Source organism: Odontesthes bonariensis, chromosome 20 (genome assembly GCF_027942865.1).
Source record: "Odontesthes bonariensis isolate fOdoBon6 chromosome 20, fOdoBon6.hap1, whole genome shotgun sequence".
Taxonomy (NCBI): domain Eukaryota; kingdom Metazoa; phylum Chordata; class Actinopteri; order Atheriniformes; family Atherinopsidae; genus Odontesthes; species Odontesthes bonariensis.
This window is the reverse complement of record NC_134525.1, coordinates 22,349,929-22,367,630: the sequence shown is the minus strand read 5'-3', so window position 1 is coordinate 22,367,630 and position 17,702 is coordinate 22,349,929. Positions and strand designations below refer to the sequence as shown.

Genomic DNA, 17,702 nt, shown 5'->3' with positions numbered 1-17,702 from the left:
CAGCTATTCTTACAGAAGCTTCTGTGAATACTGACATCAGGTGAAAAAAAATCAGGAAGAAGCCTTTAGCATGCTCACCTTTCTTTCCTTTCTTAGTTATGAACCTTGATAATAAAGTAATATTGTATATACAGTTAGTTCTAAAGATTTCTCCTCCCACCTTTCCTTAACCCAGTGACAAGGTCAATGAAAAGAGCTTTGAAAAAAGATATTAATTCGGTAATTGTTTTGTATTATTTTAAACAGACCCCATGAGTCTTACATTCCTCTCTTGTTTTTGTACATATTCATTATTAGACAACACACAGAAAAACAGACACACCACTTCCAAGTTCTGGAGATGCTACTGCGTTATATGTTTAAATTGAATGCGCCCCTGTGTGGACTGCAGTGTCTCTGTGAACAGACACCTGTCTGCTGCTGTCAACATGCAGGTAGGCTTCACTTTACTGACAGTCTCTAAAGGTCTGATCAGGTTTGAACTCCAATCTTCTTTAGGCTTGACCTCTGCTGGCCTTCCCAGTCTCAGAAAAGCCTTGTCAGTTTACAATAGTTGCAGATGTATTTCATCATATTGAACCAATCAATGGACCAACTGTCAAACATCTCATGCTGCTGATCCTGAAGCCATGATGTTAAATCAAATAAACCAATGATGCAAACTTATGCAAACCAGAATGATGTATACAGTAACCTCTGCTGCAGCTTCCCTTTAAAGCATGTCTGGATGTGAACTCATGGATGCATTTGACAGGAATATGTGATCCTCTTTTCCACCTCTTCCACTATGAACTGAAGGCAGCGTTACCATTGGTAACGTCCCAAAGATCCAGTAGCAGGGGGAGCATATACTTAAATCAAACCTGCTCTTTGACTTCTGCAGCAGCTTTTTAGAGCAAATATCTCCGGGTAAACTCATGGATATGAGCGAATGTTGTAGGAAGTAGGCGGGCGAGATATTGATTCCCTGGTGTGAGTCAAACATGCCAACTTGTTTATAACACCGGAATGACTCATCAGCTACAGTGGAGGCAAGTCAACCCATTTCATAGAATCATCTTCACTTCTGCCTCCAGCTGCTGCTGCTCTGCTGCGTGGCTGTACGTCATATCTGAGGAAAGCTGCCTTCAAACATCAGTTATAATAATCACATGCTGAGAGAGAATTCTGTGCTTCACTTTAAGGAGTTTCACACAGAAAGACAGAAAGAAACTTTGGCTTCTTTCTAAAGAATCTTCTTCACTTCTCATGTGAGTAGGTGTGACGAGCCTGATTTATCTTTCTGGACTTACTTTCATGTGTCGGTCCAAATATTTTTACTGAAGCTCAGCACTAACCAAGATGCTAAAGGCGATATTACCATAGACATTACTGTTACCATAGCAACGTTACCAGTCTAAAGACTTGCTTGTGGCATTCTCAACGAAAGAAACTATCTTTGATATATAACAACATAAAGAGGGGGAAATTCTCAGCGGACAATAAACCAGCATTTGGTACCATTAAGTATTTATTGTTTCATGCTAATGCTGGTTTCCTCTCAGAGTTTGTGTTCAACGGCATGCCAAGTGGCTTAACTAACCAGTCACACAAACACTTAGCAAAGTATGTTTACATATCGCTAAAAAAAACCTAACTATTGTATTACGCATACATTGAGTTTTGTATGCATGTGTACACTCAACTAGACTCAAATGAGCCCAGGCCTCTTTGAAGTGCTGCTGTATGAAGTAATCCATCACATTTGTACTCGAAAGCAGACACACAGGAAGAAGGTGCAAATAAACAAATTATTTCATTAAAGGCACAAACTAATAGTGCTGCCGAGCATTGAATACAAAAGATCCCAAATTGGACATCTATCTATTTTCTGTGTTTATCTGGGTCCATATTTCTGGGGCAACAGTCTGAGCAGGGATACAGCTCCTTTCGGGGAAACACTGGGCGTTCCCAAGCCAACTGTGAGATGTTTCCTGTCTCTTGCATCTGCCCCTTGGCATCCTGCTGGTGAGACATGTCAGAAACACCCCCATTGGGAGTCATTCAGGCATCCTGACCGGCTCAATCTGCCGGAGGAGTGCACTCAATGAAGCCAGCAGGACCACATCAGCCACCAAAAGCAGAGATGCAACAATGAGCTGACCAAACTCAAACCTCTGCTTCTTGTTTGCACCTTGGAAGTTTGTCCATAAAATCTGTGAACAGATTTACAAATAAACAAATAAAAATGGGGAAATATAAATGCAATATCAAAATTTAAAAAACAATTAGAAGATTTTTAATTTATTTTCACTTTTTTAAATTTATTTATATATTTTTTTATTTCTATTTTTCTGTTTTCTTTTAACTATTTTATCTTTATTCATTTTTTATTTAACTTAATTTCTCCCTACTCGAAGTTTCTTTCATTTCTCTGCTTCGTTATCTCTATTGCCTTTGCGTTTGTTTTGATACAAACAGGTTTGAGCCTAAGTTATCTGCTTTATGATTCTTTGGGGTTCTTTATGATCTGTGTTTTTCGTGTGAGGTACACTGTGTTTATGAACACATTTGAGGGGAAAAATACACACAGATATCTTTCATTCTGACAGGGCTTTATCTTGTGTACTTTAACTATGACATGGATACAGGACAGCAGATATTAAAAAAGACTTTATGCAGCACAGAGCCTGACAGGACAGCCTCTTTATGAGCCTGCAGAGAACTCTGAATAACAGAGTAGTCTCTGCAGTCACACAGCAGGCTTCATGGGGATGAAGCCGAAGTGCCACAGAAGTTCAGCTCATGACACACACACTCATATCTTCTCCTCCCTGCAGGTCAAGTACAAGGAGGACTTTGAGAAGATGAAGGGTCAGAGTCTGTTTGTTCCTGGAGCTGAACTCATCCACTCCAAGAACATCAGCGCTGTCATATCTGAGGTCTGAACACAGACATGAAGTTATGACAAAACTAAGAAATATTCTCCCTTACATGGTCTGAAATGTCTCATCACGATGACACATCCTCACACATCTTTTTATAATTCTTTGCTCTGATGTGTGACTGTTTCAGTCGAAGTACAAGGAGGACGGGAAGAAGGAGGCGTCAATGTCTCTGTACTCCGTCCTGCCCGAGACTTCTGAGACCCAACATGCCAGAGAGGCTTCAGAGCGGCTGAGTGAGGTACACTTCAGCACACTGAGATTTGATTGACTTATGTACCTGTGCTGCACAGAGAATGTCCATATCAGAAGATCCTAAAGACCCACAGATAGCAGTCACACTGAACTTAAGGTTAACATTGTAAAGATATGAGCTAGAATTTAGAGTTTAGAGCTCTAACTGCTTTAACCTCTACAATACTGGACTGTTATAGATTATAAAACTTTTTTTTCCTTGTTGTCTGTTTTGCAGATTAAATATAGGGAAAATGTGAAGACTTCCCCCTCTCTTTATTCTCTGCTGCCAGAAACCACAGAGACGCAGTTTGTCAAAGAGCTGACCGAGTTACTGAGCGAGGTCAGACTGAGCCTTGGATAAAAAGAAATTTATCTAGATTTTTTTATTGAATTTGTCCAAACTTGTTAAAAGTTTATTCCTTGAATGGCTTGTCTCTACTCCTCAGAACAAGTACAAGGAGGAAGGAAAGAAGGAGATGAGCAGCAGTTTGTACTCTCAGCTCCCTGAAACCACCGAGATGCAGCTGGCAAAGACCGTCCACGAGTTTCAGAGCGAAGTACTTAAACATGATAATTATTCTGGGTTTATAACAGCGCTGTTTCAACATATTTCATCATTCAAGTCCACTCTGGGCATCAACTCCAAGTTTATTTAATGCAACAGCTTTACATTTGATTAAACTACAGGGCTGGTTGAAAAGCAAACAGAATTTTCTTTTTTTCAAGATTTACAGTATTGTTCAGACGTCTTGAACCTCCCATAATTTCTTTCTGTTTCCTTCTAAGCAGCCAGACTCTCTTGTAATCTTTCAAAGTTTTTCTTTGGACATTGGCTGCTTTTTCACCCATTTTCAGTCCAGTTCTTGTACGTTTTTTCTTTGTTCAGCCACTTAACTCTGACCTATGAATCATTCAAGCAGAAAAAAGGCTCCTAACTCATGATGAACCAGTGTTGTGTCGACACATAACAGACAACTTAGCAAAGAAGCCGTTTTAAATTGGATCTTTAGGCTCATAAATCCCTGCTACTATTTCTTGTTCTCCTGACAATATTAAAATAAATGACGGGTGGCTGATGGACTGTAGCTTTCTAGAATGAAAAGAACTGTGACGCCACGTGTTCCACTTCTTACTATGAGTCTGTGCTTAATTCATCGTGACTTACATGCTTGTGTCTTATAATGATATATTTCAGGTTAACTGAAATAAACTAGTGGAGCTGATCTGATCTGTTTCTGCCGCAGAAAAAGTACAAAGAAGACGGGAAGAGAAAGGCCTCCATCTCCCTGTACTCCCAACTTCCAGACACTCCAGAAATACAACACGCTCTGGAGGTGTCGCAGCTCCAGAGTGAGGTATTCACACACAAACCTCAAATGAGGACTTTTCCACATCTCATTCATGTAAATCTAATCATTTTTGCCTGGTACATCTGATGTCAGGACGTCTCTCATCTCTCCTGCAGGTGAATTATCGAGCAAAGGTTCTGGGCAAAGGAGTCCCGTCCTCTCTTTACTCTCAGCTCCCCGACACCGCAGAGATCCAATTCGCCAGAGAGATGACCGAGCTGCATAGTGAGGTAAAAACACCGCCACACAGATTGCAGTCTTCAAGACTGAATCAGGATTTAACAAATGTATACAAGATTCCTTTTGATTCGATTGGCTTCCCTGAATCAGCTGGTTGAGTTTGAGACATCCAGACAAATCACTTTTAGTGGCTCTGTGCTAACAGCAGAAATTCATGGTAATGCTGACGGATGATTGTGTTTGCTCTTCTCTCAGAGTAAGTACAAAGAGGGCGGCAGGAAGAGCCTCTCCCAGAGTTTCTACTCTCAGCTTCCAGAAACCGCAGAGACTCAGTTTGCTAAAACAGTCGCTGAGATGCAGAGCGAGGTGAGAGGTGCACACAGGAAACAAACCAGACCACCACACACAGAAATGTAAATAAACCTGTGCACATACTTTATATGTTAAAGTGTTTTACACGTTTGATATTAAGATGTGTGTTGGTTTTTAGATGCGATACAAAGAATCGGGGAAGAAAGGCGTCAACTCGTGTTTGTACTCTCTTCTCCCAGAGACTTTGGAGACAGCTCATGCCAAGGAAGTGTCTGAGCTCTGCAGTGAGGTGCAGCAACAATCACAGAACACAAAAAACATCACAAAAAACACCACAGATTTACATGACATGTTCAGATACAAACATTGTTTACAGCTTATAGCAGAAGGCAGCAGAGTGAATCATGCTTGTGCTCCATATACTGTATGATAAGATCACGTCAACAATGTTTTTAGATTTCATCAAGATGCCCGACAGGTATCAACTTACAGTATTGTAAACAGTATCAACAGGAGTTCTCAACACCTACAGGAACATTCTGATATTTATATAGCTGGGCCTTACATTCACATCTTTTTGGTCCAAATGTTTCAGAGGAAAAAAATGTATGAAATGGGTTTAATATTGAGCGAGAAAACTTTATTCAGCCACAGAAAAATGAATACAATGTGATTTGAGCATCAAAGTAAAACATGCTCAAGGCTGTGTTCTGGCATGAACTGATGTGTACAGAGGTTAATCTAACCTCTTCAACCTCAGCATTACACTGCAGTTGAAGGCTCCGTTGTTGATTGGGTTGGGACAACTATTGTTACTCTAAAGCTGCTCTGTTGTAGGATTTCTTCTCGTACTTGACCTGCAGAATGCATCCAGGTCCCAATGTTGACTGTACATGATAAAGAGCTTTGTACAGACATAAATGTTAACATCTTTTAGCAGCACAACAAACAACAACTTCAGTTCAGTTCAGTTTACAGAGGATAGTCTGTTAAAGCTTTCCACAATATGTGGGGGGGGGGGGGGGGGGTCATGAAACACAGATTAAACAAACATGGAAAATAGGGTCCAGGTGTTAAAGTGTTCCTCTAAAAGAGTTTCAGTTGTTTCTGCAATAAACTGTTTAATCCTCTGTCTGGATGTATTTTGAGTTTTATATGTTGTTGTTGCAGGTGAAGTATAAAGAGGACGGTAAGAAGGAGATGAGCATCAATCTGTACTCTCTGCTGCCTGAGACCATCGACACACAGCATGCCAAAGAGGTTTCAAACCTGCTGAGTGAGGTATTCTCAAAGTTTTAAAGCTAGTTGTGATCCTATTTAATAATACAAAGGAGAAAGTCTGTTGCTATTTAACTGCCGTTTGTCAGTTGAAACACACTTTTAATGGATTGTTTTGCTAGTGTTGAGTTTCTCTTTATTTTCAGTTTTAAAACTGAGTTAGCTGTAGTGCATTGATCCACTCATACCTGCAGGTAAAGTACAAGGAGGGTCTGAAGCAGAAGATTCAGAGCAGTTTGTACCATCAGCTGCCGGAGACCACAGAGACACAGCTGGCCAAACAGCTGTCTGAACTGCAGAGTGAGGTACAGTCCTTTTTATCCTTAATTTTGACTTTTTCTTCTCAGCTCTCTCTCAGACTGAATTATTAATTGTTAGTTTATTGGTCTTGAGTGGAAAAACAAAGATGAAAAGAGAGAACTTAAAGTTTTCTCCCACAGAGTCACAGTGGCAGTGCAGCAGCAGTGAACCGCAGACATTAAAGGGGAACTCCGGGGCATTTGAAGCACGTTTCCATTGCTAGAGGTTGTCAAATACTGATAGTAGGACACAGAGAGGTGCAAATCTGCGCTCCCTGTGTGGAGATTGCGCTGTTCGCACAGCGTGTCATGCAAGGCTAATACGTGGTGGCTAAGGGGCAAGTGCTAACCCTTCCACGTAAAACAACAACTTGCACACAGCAGAAACGTCACACCACTTTATAACCCATCCGACAATAAAGTCACAAGCCTTACCATCAAAACCATATGCATGGTTCTCACATTACTGGCATGGGGACGTTACAAAACAACTTTATAAACAGCATGTAACTCACCGGCTGGTTGTAGGCTCACGCATGTGAAAGCCCAAAAGAGTCGATGGACGATAATCCCATATCCAAAGCAATTATCTTCTCTAGAAAAACTCCGTTCAAGTATTTAAAACATTACAACAATATTACTGGGCATGTATTGTTGTAATGTTTTAAATACTTGAACGCAGTTTTTCTAGAGAAGATAATTGTTTTGTATATGGGATTATCGTCCATCGACTCTTTTGGGCTTTCACATGCGCGAGCCTACAACCAGCCGGTATTAGCCTCGTATGACACGCTGTGCGAACAGCGCGATCTCCACACAGGGAGCGCAGATTTGCACCTCTCTGTGTCCTACTATCAGTATTTGACAACCTCTAGCAATGGAAACGCGCTTCAAATGCCCCGGAGTTCTCCTTTAATATTCTGTAGAGTTACTCCCATCAGCTCAGTTCGTCATTTAAAGTTTCATAAAAAATTACATCCACTAAGTAGCAAGAATGGACTCCGATTCCTCTGAAAAACTGCAACAAGTACTATCCTCAGTTCCCAAACCATTAGAAAGTGTCATGAAAAGAAAAGCTGACGGAACATAATGGGAAACGTGACTCTATCCTAAATTCTCCTAAGGTCTCTGAAGAACCTGAAAATCATTTCTTTGAACTTGTGTCTGTTAAATATAAACATTTAAACCAATTGACAAATTACAGATTTAAGGGTTTTTGCTTTTTAGAACATTTCCAAACCTTTCTGGAAAAACAGTAAACAATGACCAAACCACACACAGCAACTTTGAAATATTGGCAAAAACTACAAATCAGTGTCATTGGTGTGCTGTATGAATTATTATTAAGTGTTCACTGATTTGTTCTTGTCACACCTAATGACTAAATTCTTTAAAGTTTATCATTTTCATTCTGGTTGGCCAAGTTTTCCAAGTCTTAAGACTTTTAAATGACAGCGAAGAAGGACCAAAAGAGGTTTTATACCCAGCTGTTACACCTCGTTGCGGCTTCTGTTGCTAAGTTTTAAATTAATTTGACTAATCGTCTCTGGGGCCACTGGCATGTTTAAAATGAAAATTGTGTAAAATGATTCAAGCTCAATGCTTCTGTATTTTACAGTGATGCCATTTAATTGCCTTTTGATGTGACATTATGTATGATGGGTCACAAGTTTCAAGAATCAGTCAAATACCAGATTTGTCTGTTTTAGGAGAATTTAAATAATTATTTAACATTAAATGCTTTGCCCCTTAACTGTTGGTTAAAGTGGCTCCTGGGTAGAAATGATAAATGTTCTCTTAATTGGATTTGTGTACTGTCAGATTCCGATAGAAAATTAATGTTTTCAAATTACTTCATCATATACACGCAGCTGTATTTCTTTTGATTGTGCTGCATGGTTTTGCTTATGTGCTTTTAGGACATGTATCTCTGAATTAGATTTGGGGTTCTGACACCAGATTGAGCCGCTAGAAGTTAGAATATGTCTCATTTACACAAACAGGTATTTTAGTGAATTATTAATCATAATGAAAATGATCATATACAACTGGGAAGTCTATGATGGATAACAGCAGGGCTCATACTTTGATTCACCATTCTGCTGAAACCCTGAAAACAAACAGACACCGCGGTTAAAAATGTTCAGTGATCATTTAGACTTTGATCTCTGAGCAGAAGGCATTCAGCTCCAATTGTTTGAGAACATATTTTGTGTTATGCAGGCAAAGTATAAAGAAGCAGGAAAGAAGGAGGTGAACAGCTGCCTTTACTCTCTGCTGCCTGCAACTCTGGAGACTCAACACGCCAAAGAGACGTCAGAGCTGCTCAGTGAGGTCCGAGCGGCTTCTTTCTTATCAGTGCACTTGTGTTATTTCGCAAAGTCTGTAAATGTCTGGATAAAGATTATGTTTGTTTCCTTATGTAAATCTTACCAGGTGAAGTACAAAGAGAGCAGAAAGAAGGAGATGTCCAGCTCCCTTTACTCCACTCTTCCTGATACTTCAGAAACCAACTTTGCCAGAGAGATGACCGACGTGTTGAGCAAGGTACCAACACTGATGAACATCACATGCCACCTATTTCACTTTGTCTGGGTAATCAGAGATTTGTGAAAGCTGCCTCTGCTTGATTTTTTAAAACAAATTTGATGTATATTTGATAATATTCACCTGGGAGGACAAATGAGGACAAATATTTCTTCGCTTTAGTTAGAGTCCTCCTATATGTGCCTTTATGAGAGGTTAAAATGTGAGTCAGTGTGAATTTGGTCAATAAAAATTATGATAATTATTTTTCAGCAGAGGTATTCAAAATCTTTTTTTCTGGCTTTTATTAATTCTGCATTCAGTCGTGCATCAGATGACTTCATTAGTTGTGGATATTTATCGGCTCCAGTCCTGGTCAGCGTTGATGGGAACTCAACAGATGGGGGAAACACACTAATTTTCTCTGAGGGTGTCGGGCTTTGGTCCAAAAGAGTGGCCACAGCTCACTTTATCTTTACAGATACACATTTACCAACTGTAATGTCTGACACAGAGGCAGAAACAACTAACTGACCAAAAGAGAAAATATTTATTGTTTTTTACCATCTGCAAGATGCAAGAAGGTAAGCAGTGCTTGTTTGAAAGGGGCTCACTCTTACTCAAGGGACCACTCCAGAGCTGGCGGGATAATCTCAGCCTAATTTTTAGCCACAGTAACCATTTTAAGGAACTCGGGACTTTTGGAGGTTTCCTTCCTGCCTGTTTCTACTGCATGACCCAAGACAGCAGTGAGGTTGCACTTTTGAAATTAGCCAGTACTTTGAACATTTCCTTTTGGCCTTTCACTTTTTTTTTTTTACCCAGCCTATAAGTAAAATATGAGGCTGTATGAAGATAGAAGATGCTTTTACTTGTTCCAGAGACCCAGTTTAAGGCCAGAGGTGATAGAATATTTGAGGTCGAAGCCCCTATACTCTTGAACGAGCTGCCTGATGTGATCAGATCAGCAGAATCAGTCTCTTCTTAAAACATACTGTTTCAAATAGTTTTTACCTGATGTTATTTTAATCTTTGGATTTGTGACACTGGTTTAGAAAAGTGCCATATAAATGTATCAATATTATTTTTATAATTTTTCCACCTGTCTGTGCATCGTGGTGGCTGCAGCAGAGAGACATTTTTCATTCTTCGACTGGTATGAATCACCTAATCCACCCTGTACCTCAGACCTCAGTGCAGATGCAGAAGACCAGGGCTTAAATAATCTTTTAGCTCCTTGAAAAAAGCACCAGCGCATGGAAAATGCTTATTTTGGTCAAAATGCACTTCCCAGACATCAGGGGGTTTGACAGCACTTTGGGAATAAGCCTGCACCTTTTTACTCTTATGACAGAAAAAGAAAGACTAGAAGTGGCACAAAAAAGCAGACATACTCTAAAAACTGATCAAAGTATAGGCCCACAGCATGACACACAACACAGTAAAAACAGTGATTAAATGACTCATATACCCTCTTATTAGATAAAAATTGTGACCAACAGTGATCTATCATGGTTAAGGACAGAAAAGGAGATAAAATGAGTTCAGATTTATATGTATTAAACACTCACTTTGTGTTTTGAATTTTAAAAACTCTTGGTGGTGAATGCAGACAGCGTGTGTGCATAGTGCAGTGTTACAGCTCATCATTTCTGATGTTTCTTTCAGGAATTGGTCACCACAATTATGATTATCTCCACAAAAAGAATCAAAGTGGTTATCTGAGTTGCAGCCATTTTAATTTGCATTTTTAACGCTGTGGTGCAGATGCAGTGTGCACTGATGATGTGTGAGGACACAAATGTTGTGTTCAACTGCAGAAAACAAAGAAAAGACTTTTTGTTAAATTCCATTAGGAACTTGTGCATATTTAATACATTTAACATATTTATTGCTAAACTGAAATGTTCAGAGAAGAAACTGTGTTTTTGTGACTTTTGTGACAGACTAAATACAAAGAGAACGGGTTGAAGAGTCTCTCTCAGAGTATCTACAGTCAGCTGCCAGAAACCGCTGAGATGCAGTTTGCCAAAAATGTTGCTGAGCTGCAGAGCGAGGTGAGAAACCTGTGGAGATAAAATGGTTTTAATCTGATGTGTTCTATCCTACTGACAGGGAGAGAGCAGCGCTGAAAAATCAGCTGCTGCTGCTCACCATCCAGTATCGTCAAACGTTAAGACAAAACAGGATTTCTAGTTTTGATAAATGTCTCTTCATATTGTAAAAAACCTACTTCCAGTCCAGCTGTGGTTTCAGTTGTTTCATATACAGAGACCATTTGATATACATTCATGTTAAAAAGAAAGTAAACTTCAAAGGTTTAAGTTATCAACACATAATAATTACACTGTGTCATTATTTACTGAACAAAAACTGAGACAAAACACAGAAACAGTGAGTGGAAAACTAAGTGAACCCTTACTGCTTCCACAGGAATTAAGAGGGTAAGTAGCAGCCAGGAGCTGCTGATCAGTGCACTGATTAACTGATCATCAGTAAGTGTGAGCACCTATAAAAGCAGAAGTTTTGTCAGTTTGCTGGTCTGCAGCATTCAGGTGTGTGTTAACACAATGGCAAGGAGGAAAGACATCAGAAATGATCTCAGAGAAGCAATTGTTGCTGCCCATCAATCTGGGAAGGGTTACAAGGCCATCTTCACATTATTTAGAGTCCATCATTCTACAGAGAGAAAGATTATTCACAAGTGGAACATTTAAGACCTTTGCTAATGTTCCCAGTAGTGGATGTCCCAGCAAGTTCACCCCAAGGTCAGACAGTGCAATGCTCAGAAAAAAAACAAGATTTAGTGCTGTTCTCCATTCAACTTGCCCTTTTACAATGTCTCAGTAGCATCTTGTAGTCAGCATACAGCCTGTAAAGTTCCATAGGATCTTTTATATGACACATATAAATGCAGTGGAAAAAAAAACTCAGCACTCAAATCCAGGATGGTGATCTCTTTTTATCAGGATTTACAGGCTTCACTTGTGCTTCTCAGTAATTTGTTTAATGTGTAATTTTAGTAATAATAAGATCTAAACTTGTTTGGATAAAGTGGCCTAATCTAGCTGGAGATGTTTGGGACTAGACGCAACGTTGAAATCACATCTAGTGCTCACTGGGTTATTGATCTTAGTTTTTGTTTCATAAAACAATGACACAGTGTGCCGTTGTTTATCTGATGTTGGATTTACCTCATTTTAGGACCTGGTAAGGACCAGATGATTTTTTGTTTTTCTAAATTACTCTAAATACAGTTAGTATTACAGTAGTAATTGCAATAGGTGCGGATTTGGAAACCCACTACAGTTTATCACATTTTTATTGAATGTTTTGGGGTTTTTTTTGGTTTAGATTAATTATCACCCAATTATTTTGGTCCTTGAAATCTCTTTAGACAACAAGAATGATTTTTGTTTTAATTTCAGATGAAGTACAAGAAGGGAAAGAAATATGTGACCAGCTCTCTGTATTCCACTCTGACTGAGACTCGGGATACGCTGCACGCCAAGGAGGCTTCAGAGCTGCAGAGTGAGGTGAAAACCTAGCCCGACGGTGCACCTCATTTATGTAGCACCTGTCAGACATATTACTCAACTCAAACTGCTTTTCATACTGTAAATAAGGCATCTATGCCTTTTTATGAAGAAAACAAACAAACCCAAAACAATTACAACAACAATAGGCCAAGTTGAACCCTGTGGAGCTCCACTCTGAATGCAATGGGTTTTTAGAAATATTCTGGCAAGTCCTGACACCTTATCCATTCTTGTGTGTTCACATTCAGCTGAAGTACAAGGCAGCCCTAAAGAAAGGTCTTTCCTCCAGTTTGTTCCATCAGCTGCCAGAGACTTTAGAGACAGCCCACGCTAAGGAAATGTCTGAGCTGCTCAGTGAGGTATGAGAAGAACCATTCAAAAATGATGGGAGCATAAAGTACAGCAGCTTCCGTTGATTATTATTCACCATCCTTGTGCTTTTTCAGGTGAAGTATAAAGAGGATGGTAAGAAAGAGATGAATATCAACCTGTACTCTCTGCTACCGGAGACCATGGACACACAACATGCTAAAGAAGTGTCAGACCTGCAGAGTGAGGTACATGGACAAGTTATTTCTTGCTGATTCCATCATTTATATAGACACGTTTGGTTCTCAAAACAGAATTTCTTAGAGGATGAGGCTTGCTGCAGAACTCCATATTAAGAAATTTTGATAGAAGTTTTAGGATTTTTAATGGAGAGAAAATGCACAATTTACTTATTTGCTTATTTTTATTTGCTTAATTGTGACGGGATATTCTGCAGATAAAATATAAGGAAGGTCTGAAGCAGAAGGTGCAGAGCAGTTTGTACCATCGGCTGCCAGAGACCACAGAGACACAGCTGGCCAAACAGCTGTCTGAGCTGCAGAGTGAGGTACGCTCACACACAGAAGGAGGTCTAAAAGTCTTCCTGTAGCTCCTTGTTAGGAATAGTTTGTCATTTTTAGTGACTCTCTACAGGTTCTCTGTGATGTTCTCTTGTTTGAACCCAGTTGTTTCTTGTTCAACACCAGAGGCTGAGATGCAGACAAAGTGTTTTTTCTACGTAATCATAATGTAGCCTCTCAGTTTTGTATGATGTATATTTCATCTATTTAAATTCTACTTCTTATAATAAAACTACTCAATCTGTGGTCACTTAGATTTCTCGCAAATTTTAATTCCATGTGAGCAAAGTAATAACTAGCGCTACAGTGTATGTGTGTATGTGGGTGTGTGACACAAAAATTTCAGTGATACTAAAGCTCTACTATTGTTTTTTTTGTTGATCTTTTAAGACCAAGTACAAAGAAGTGGGTAAGAAGGAAGGGAATACCTGCCTGTACTCCCTGCTGCCTCAAACCATCGAGACGCAGAGAGCTAAAGAAGCTGCAGAGCTGCTCAGTGAAGTAATGTGCTCATTCCTTGTAGTGTTATGTAAGGCGGACACAGTTTTTTACCAGAGAGCAGAATAAGACTGGTATTACTAGTAATCTGCCTCAATCATTGCTATGATTTAAACCCAAAGCACTTCTTCCACTCTGACTTTTTACATTGGACTGACACCAAATAAAAAACAAATGTGTGAGTGTACCATCAATATGCAACGCAGCATTTTCTTTTCCATCTCTACAGAGAAAGTACAAGGAAAATGGGAAGAAGGACATGTACAGCTCTCTGTACTCCACTCTACCCGACACCTTAGAAACCAGCTTCGCCAGAGAGATGAGCGACGTGCTGAGTGAGGTAAATAAAACCAACACACAATCCCTGAGTCAAAGAAGAATCTAAACTCACAGCTACAACTCACAGGTCTGCCTCACGTTTCTGAATATTTGTCAGTTGATAATTTACAATGAAGTACTAACTTTCTATCTATTTTCTGGTAACTATGTGTAAAAATGTATTTTTGGCTCACTGGAAACTTTCATATATTGTATATGCTGATAAAGCATGACACATTTTACATGGTTCTGTTTACATCCCCAGATTACATGAGAAATGTTTTCACCAGGTCAAATAGGTTTTAACTTTGTCTTTAAACGTATAAATGTTGAAACTTTTGTCAGTGTGGGCATTGTTCATGGTCAGATCATTTCGATTCTCTACAGTTAAACAATTCAGCCTACAGTGATCATGGGAACCATGTATAGCTCATTCAGATTTCCTGGCAGAGCAAACATAAGAGTAGTGACTCGATACCTTTTCTACTGTGTCGGTTCTTCAACTGCATAGAGAAAAAAAGATTCCTTTTTTCTGATGTGCATTTTTAGAAAATACCTTCCAAATAAAGACTCATACATGCACTTTGGTTTGACTTGTATTCTGTTTGAAGCTTTTTCATTTAGATATGGCAAATAGGTCAAATTTCTATAAAATGGATGGCTATTAGGAAGATAAATCCATTTGGAACTATCATTTGAATTGCTGTGTGTGATTCAGCCAAATAAAGTGAATCATACTTTGTTACTCACAATTTTGGATGGAGATCAAATAAACATGAGATTTCCAAAATGCTGGAGAGACCTGAAATGTGCATTAGTTTAGAGTAGATGCTTCCTGAAAATGGCTAAAAAGCACAGAGAGCTGCCCTTAGAATGCTGTTTGATTGGTTATAAATAATTACTTTCCTGATTACCCAACGCTCTCTGATGATTATACCTTAGACACACATCAGAGGCCAGATTAGCATCAGAAACAGCATCAAAGAGTATACAGGCTGTTTTTAAAGTGTAGTGCTAACAAAACTCATCTGTGGCCACAGAAAGATGGGACGCCAGATTTGTATCTCAATTATCTTTTGGACACATTCAAAGAAATGTATCTATTCATTATGGACTCAAAAGTTTTGATGGAGCTGTACTGTAGTCACAAATTCCCAGCATCTGTAACGTTGCTTGGAGTTATGAGATCATCGTGTATACAAATCATATTTAATCTTATGTGCTCATCTTTCCAGAACAAGTACAAGGAAGACGGGAGGAGGAACCTCTCTCAGAGTTTTTACTCTCAACTTCCACAAACTGCAGAGATTCAATTTGCTAAAACCGTATCTGAGGTGCAGAGTGAGGTGAGGAAGAGGATTACTCATCAAGGTCCTGCTTGTTTTACAAAGACCAAAATGCATGGTAACACATCCATTTCAATAGAGCAGATGATAAACACACAAATAAAACCAAGTGAAATAAATACAGAGGGAAGTAATAAGAAATGACATATGTCAGGAGATCAGGTGTGAAACAAGGCAGAATGCAGAGTGAAGCTGGAATAAACTTCTCTTCAAGGAATTCTAAAAAAACAAGGTTATCATAAGACAAGAAACGGAAAACATTTAATGTGTCCGTCTAAGCCAGACACACGTGTATGGTGTTAAAAGGTTGAAATCCCCTCTACAGAATGCAAGCTATATACAAAACAGAACAAATCCTGCGTCACTTATCACAGTTATCCAGATTACACACAATTATATATGTACTATGTAAATCACTTACTTTTAGAAGAGAACGCGTGAAGCCATTTATTTTCATTGAATTAATTCTATTGATTTGTGGTCAGATGAAGTACAAAGACGCAGGAAAGAAGGGAGCGACGAGCTCTCTGTACTCAACGCTGCCTGAGACTCTGGAAACACAGCACGCCAAAGAGGCGTCCCAGCTGCAGAGCCAGGTAACTGCACACACTCACAAACAGCTCATGTGTTTAATAGCAGGTAACCACAGGATCCATCATTTCCTCCCTTCCCATTGGTTGTCACTTCTCTCAGACACTCACAGCTTTCCATTTATCTGAAGGTGTCAAAGTCATGTCTGAGTTAGCACTCATAACGCTTTTCTTGAGCTAATGATTAGGGCTGTAGCGATACACTAATCTCACGATACGATACACGATATTCAGCCTACGATTCAATACGGTACAATACGATACGATACGATACAACACATCATTTTCTTGGGGGAAAAAAGGGACAGTGTGATTTGACATGAATCGTCGCTGATTGGACTGGCGGTCCAACCTTTGAACCAGAAGGATAATACAGCCAGACAAACAGAAACAAACGAACATGTCACAAACGTGAGAGCTATGCACTTTATACAACATTTTTATGAACTAATTTGTCACTGTTTTGTAAAATGTGACCCGCTGGCAGTGTATTGTAGTACCTGTTCTGTGTTTTCACTAATTGTATCGTCTGACTTTTCAATAAAAGTTTGCTTTAAAAAAAAAAAAAAATTAATTAAAAAAGAAAAATAATAATAAATTGATATTCGCGGCTGAAAAATCGATACTTTATCGGGAAACGAAATATCGATATTGCAGAATCGATAAAATTGCTCAGCCCTACTAATGATGATGCTAATGACTGACAAAGCGATCGAAAACATGATCAGAATCTGTATTTAATAAAGCTAATAACACGCCACGATAAACACTCTGATAAAGACTAGTTAAAGCCGATCATAATGGTGTCATGACAACAGCACAGTTTCCTTGGAGGACATTTTACTGATGTGTTTATTTCTTTGAAAAAAGATGATTTTAAATATGCAACAGAGGAATGCTGGATAATTTTCTTTTTGGCTGGAAATGCTGTGGGCCTGAATTAAAAAATGCTCAGCAAGCCTCAGTCAAATGCTCAGCCAGCAACCTGTTCCTGTGTCTTTTTAAGGCTACAAACTCAGGATTGCAAATCAATTTCATCAGTGTCCTAATGTGGAAAATGTCTGCGGTTTCAGATGCAAATATACATCTGTTAGTTGTTCACAAATCTGATTGGAGTCTGTCTTAGTTTTCTGGAGAAACATGCAGAGTCAGAGGAGACTTCACTCCAGTTTAGAGAGCAGTGCTATTCTAAAGACAAACTTCAGCACTTCCGTCTCAACAGTAATTGGCTTCCAGTAATTAGACTGTCTTTCAGTGTGTCTCAAAAACAGTTGTAATTTTAGATTATTGGATGTCCAAACTCATCCAGGTGTGTTCAGAATTTAAACTGTGGAGTTTTGCTGACCTTGTGAACAAAATTTTACGAGCTTATAAAGATGTGACTGCACAAAACCTCAAAAGCACAAACCATGCCAG

At 39.2% G+C, this 17,702-nt stretch overlaps 1 protein-coding gene across 3 annotated transcripts in view; it reads left to right on the top strand.

Moving 5' to 3' along the window:
- Nucleotides 1–17,702, top strand: part of LOC142370125 (uncharacterized) — a 64,636-nt gene that overhangs the window by 7,506 nt on the left and 39,428 nt on the right. For all 3 annotated transcript variants that reach the window (XM_075452570.1, XM_075452571.1, XM_075452569.1), the window contains exons 4-24: nucleotides 2,820–2,921; nucleotides 3,055–3,165; nucleotides 3,397–3,501; nucleotides 3,608–3,718; nucleotides 4,406–4,516; nucleotides 4,627–4,740; nucleotides 4,946–5,056; nucleotides 5,181–5,291; nucleotides 6,173–6,283; nucleotides 6,475–6,585; nucleotides 8,803–8,913; nucleotides 9,016–9,126; nucleotides 11,052–11,162; nucleotides 12,534–12,641; nucleotides 12,893–13,003; nucleotides 13,091–13,201; nucleotides 13,411–13,521; nucleotides 13,925–14,035; nucleotides 14,262–14,372; nucleotides 15,586–15,696; nucleotides 16,182–16,292. In XM_075452570.1, the coding sequence (XP_075308685.1) occupies nucleotides 2,820–2,921; nucleotides 3,055–3,165; nucleotides 3,397–3,501; nucleotides 3,608–3,718; nucleotides 4,406–4,516; nucleotides 4,627–4,740; nucleotides 4,946–5,056; nucleotides 5,181–5,291; nucleotides 6,173–6,283; nucleotides 6,475–6,585; nucleotides 8,803–8,913; nucleotides 9,016–9,126; nucleotides 11,052–11,162; nucleotides 12,534–12,641; nucleotides 12,893–13,003; nucleotides 13,091–13,201; nucleotides 13,411–13,521; nucleotides 13,925–14,035; nucleotides 14,262–14,372; nucleotides 15,586–15,696; nucleotides 16,182–16,292 (2,316 nt within the window). The remainder of the gene's footprint in view (nucleotides 1–2,819; nucleotides 2,922–3,054; nucleotides 3,166–3,396; nucleotides 3,502–3,607; nucleotides 3,719–4,405; nucleotides 4,517–4,626; nucleotides 4,741–4,945; nucleotides 5,057–5,180; nucleotides 5,292–6,172; nucleotides 6,284–6,474; nucleotides 6,586–8,802; nucleotides 8,914–9,015; nucleotides 9,127–11,051; nucleotides 11,163–12,533; nucleotides 12,642–12,892; nucleotides 13,004–13,090; nucleotides 13,202–13,410; nucleotides 13,522–13,924; nucleotides 14,036–14,261; nucleotides 14,373–15,585; nucleotides 15,697–16,181; nucleotides 16,293–17,702) is intronic.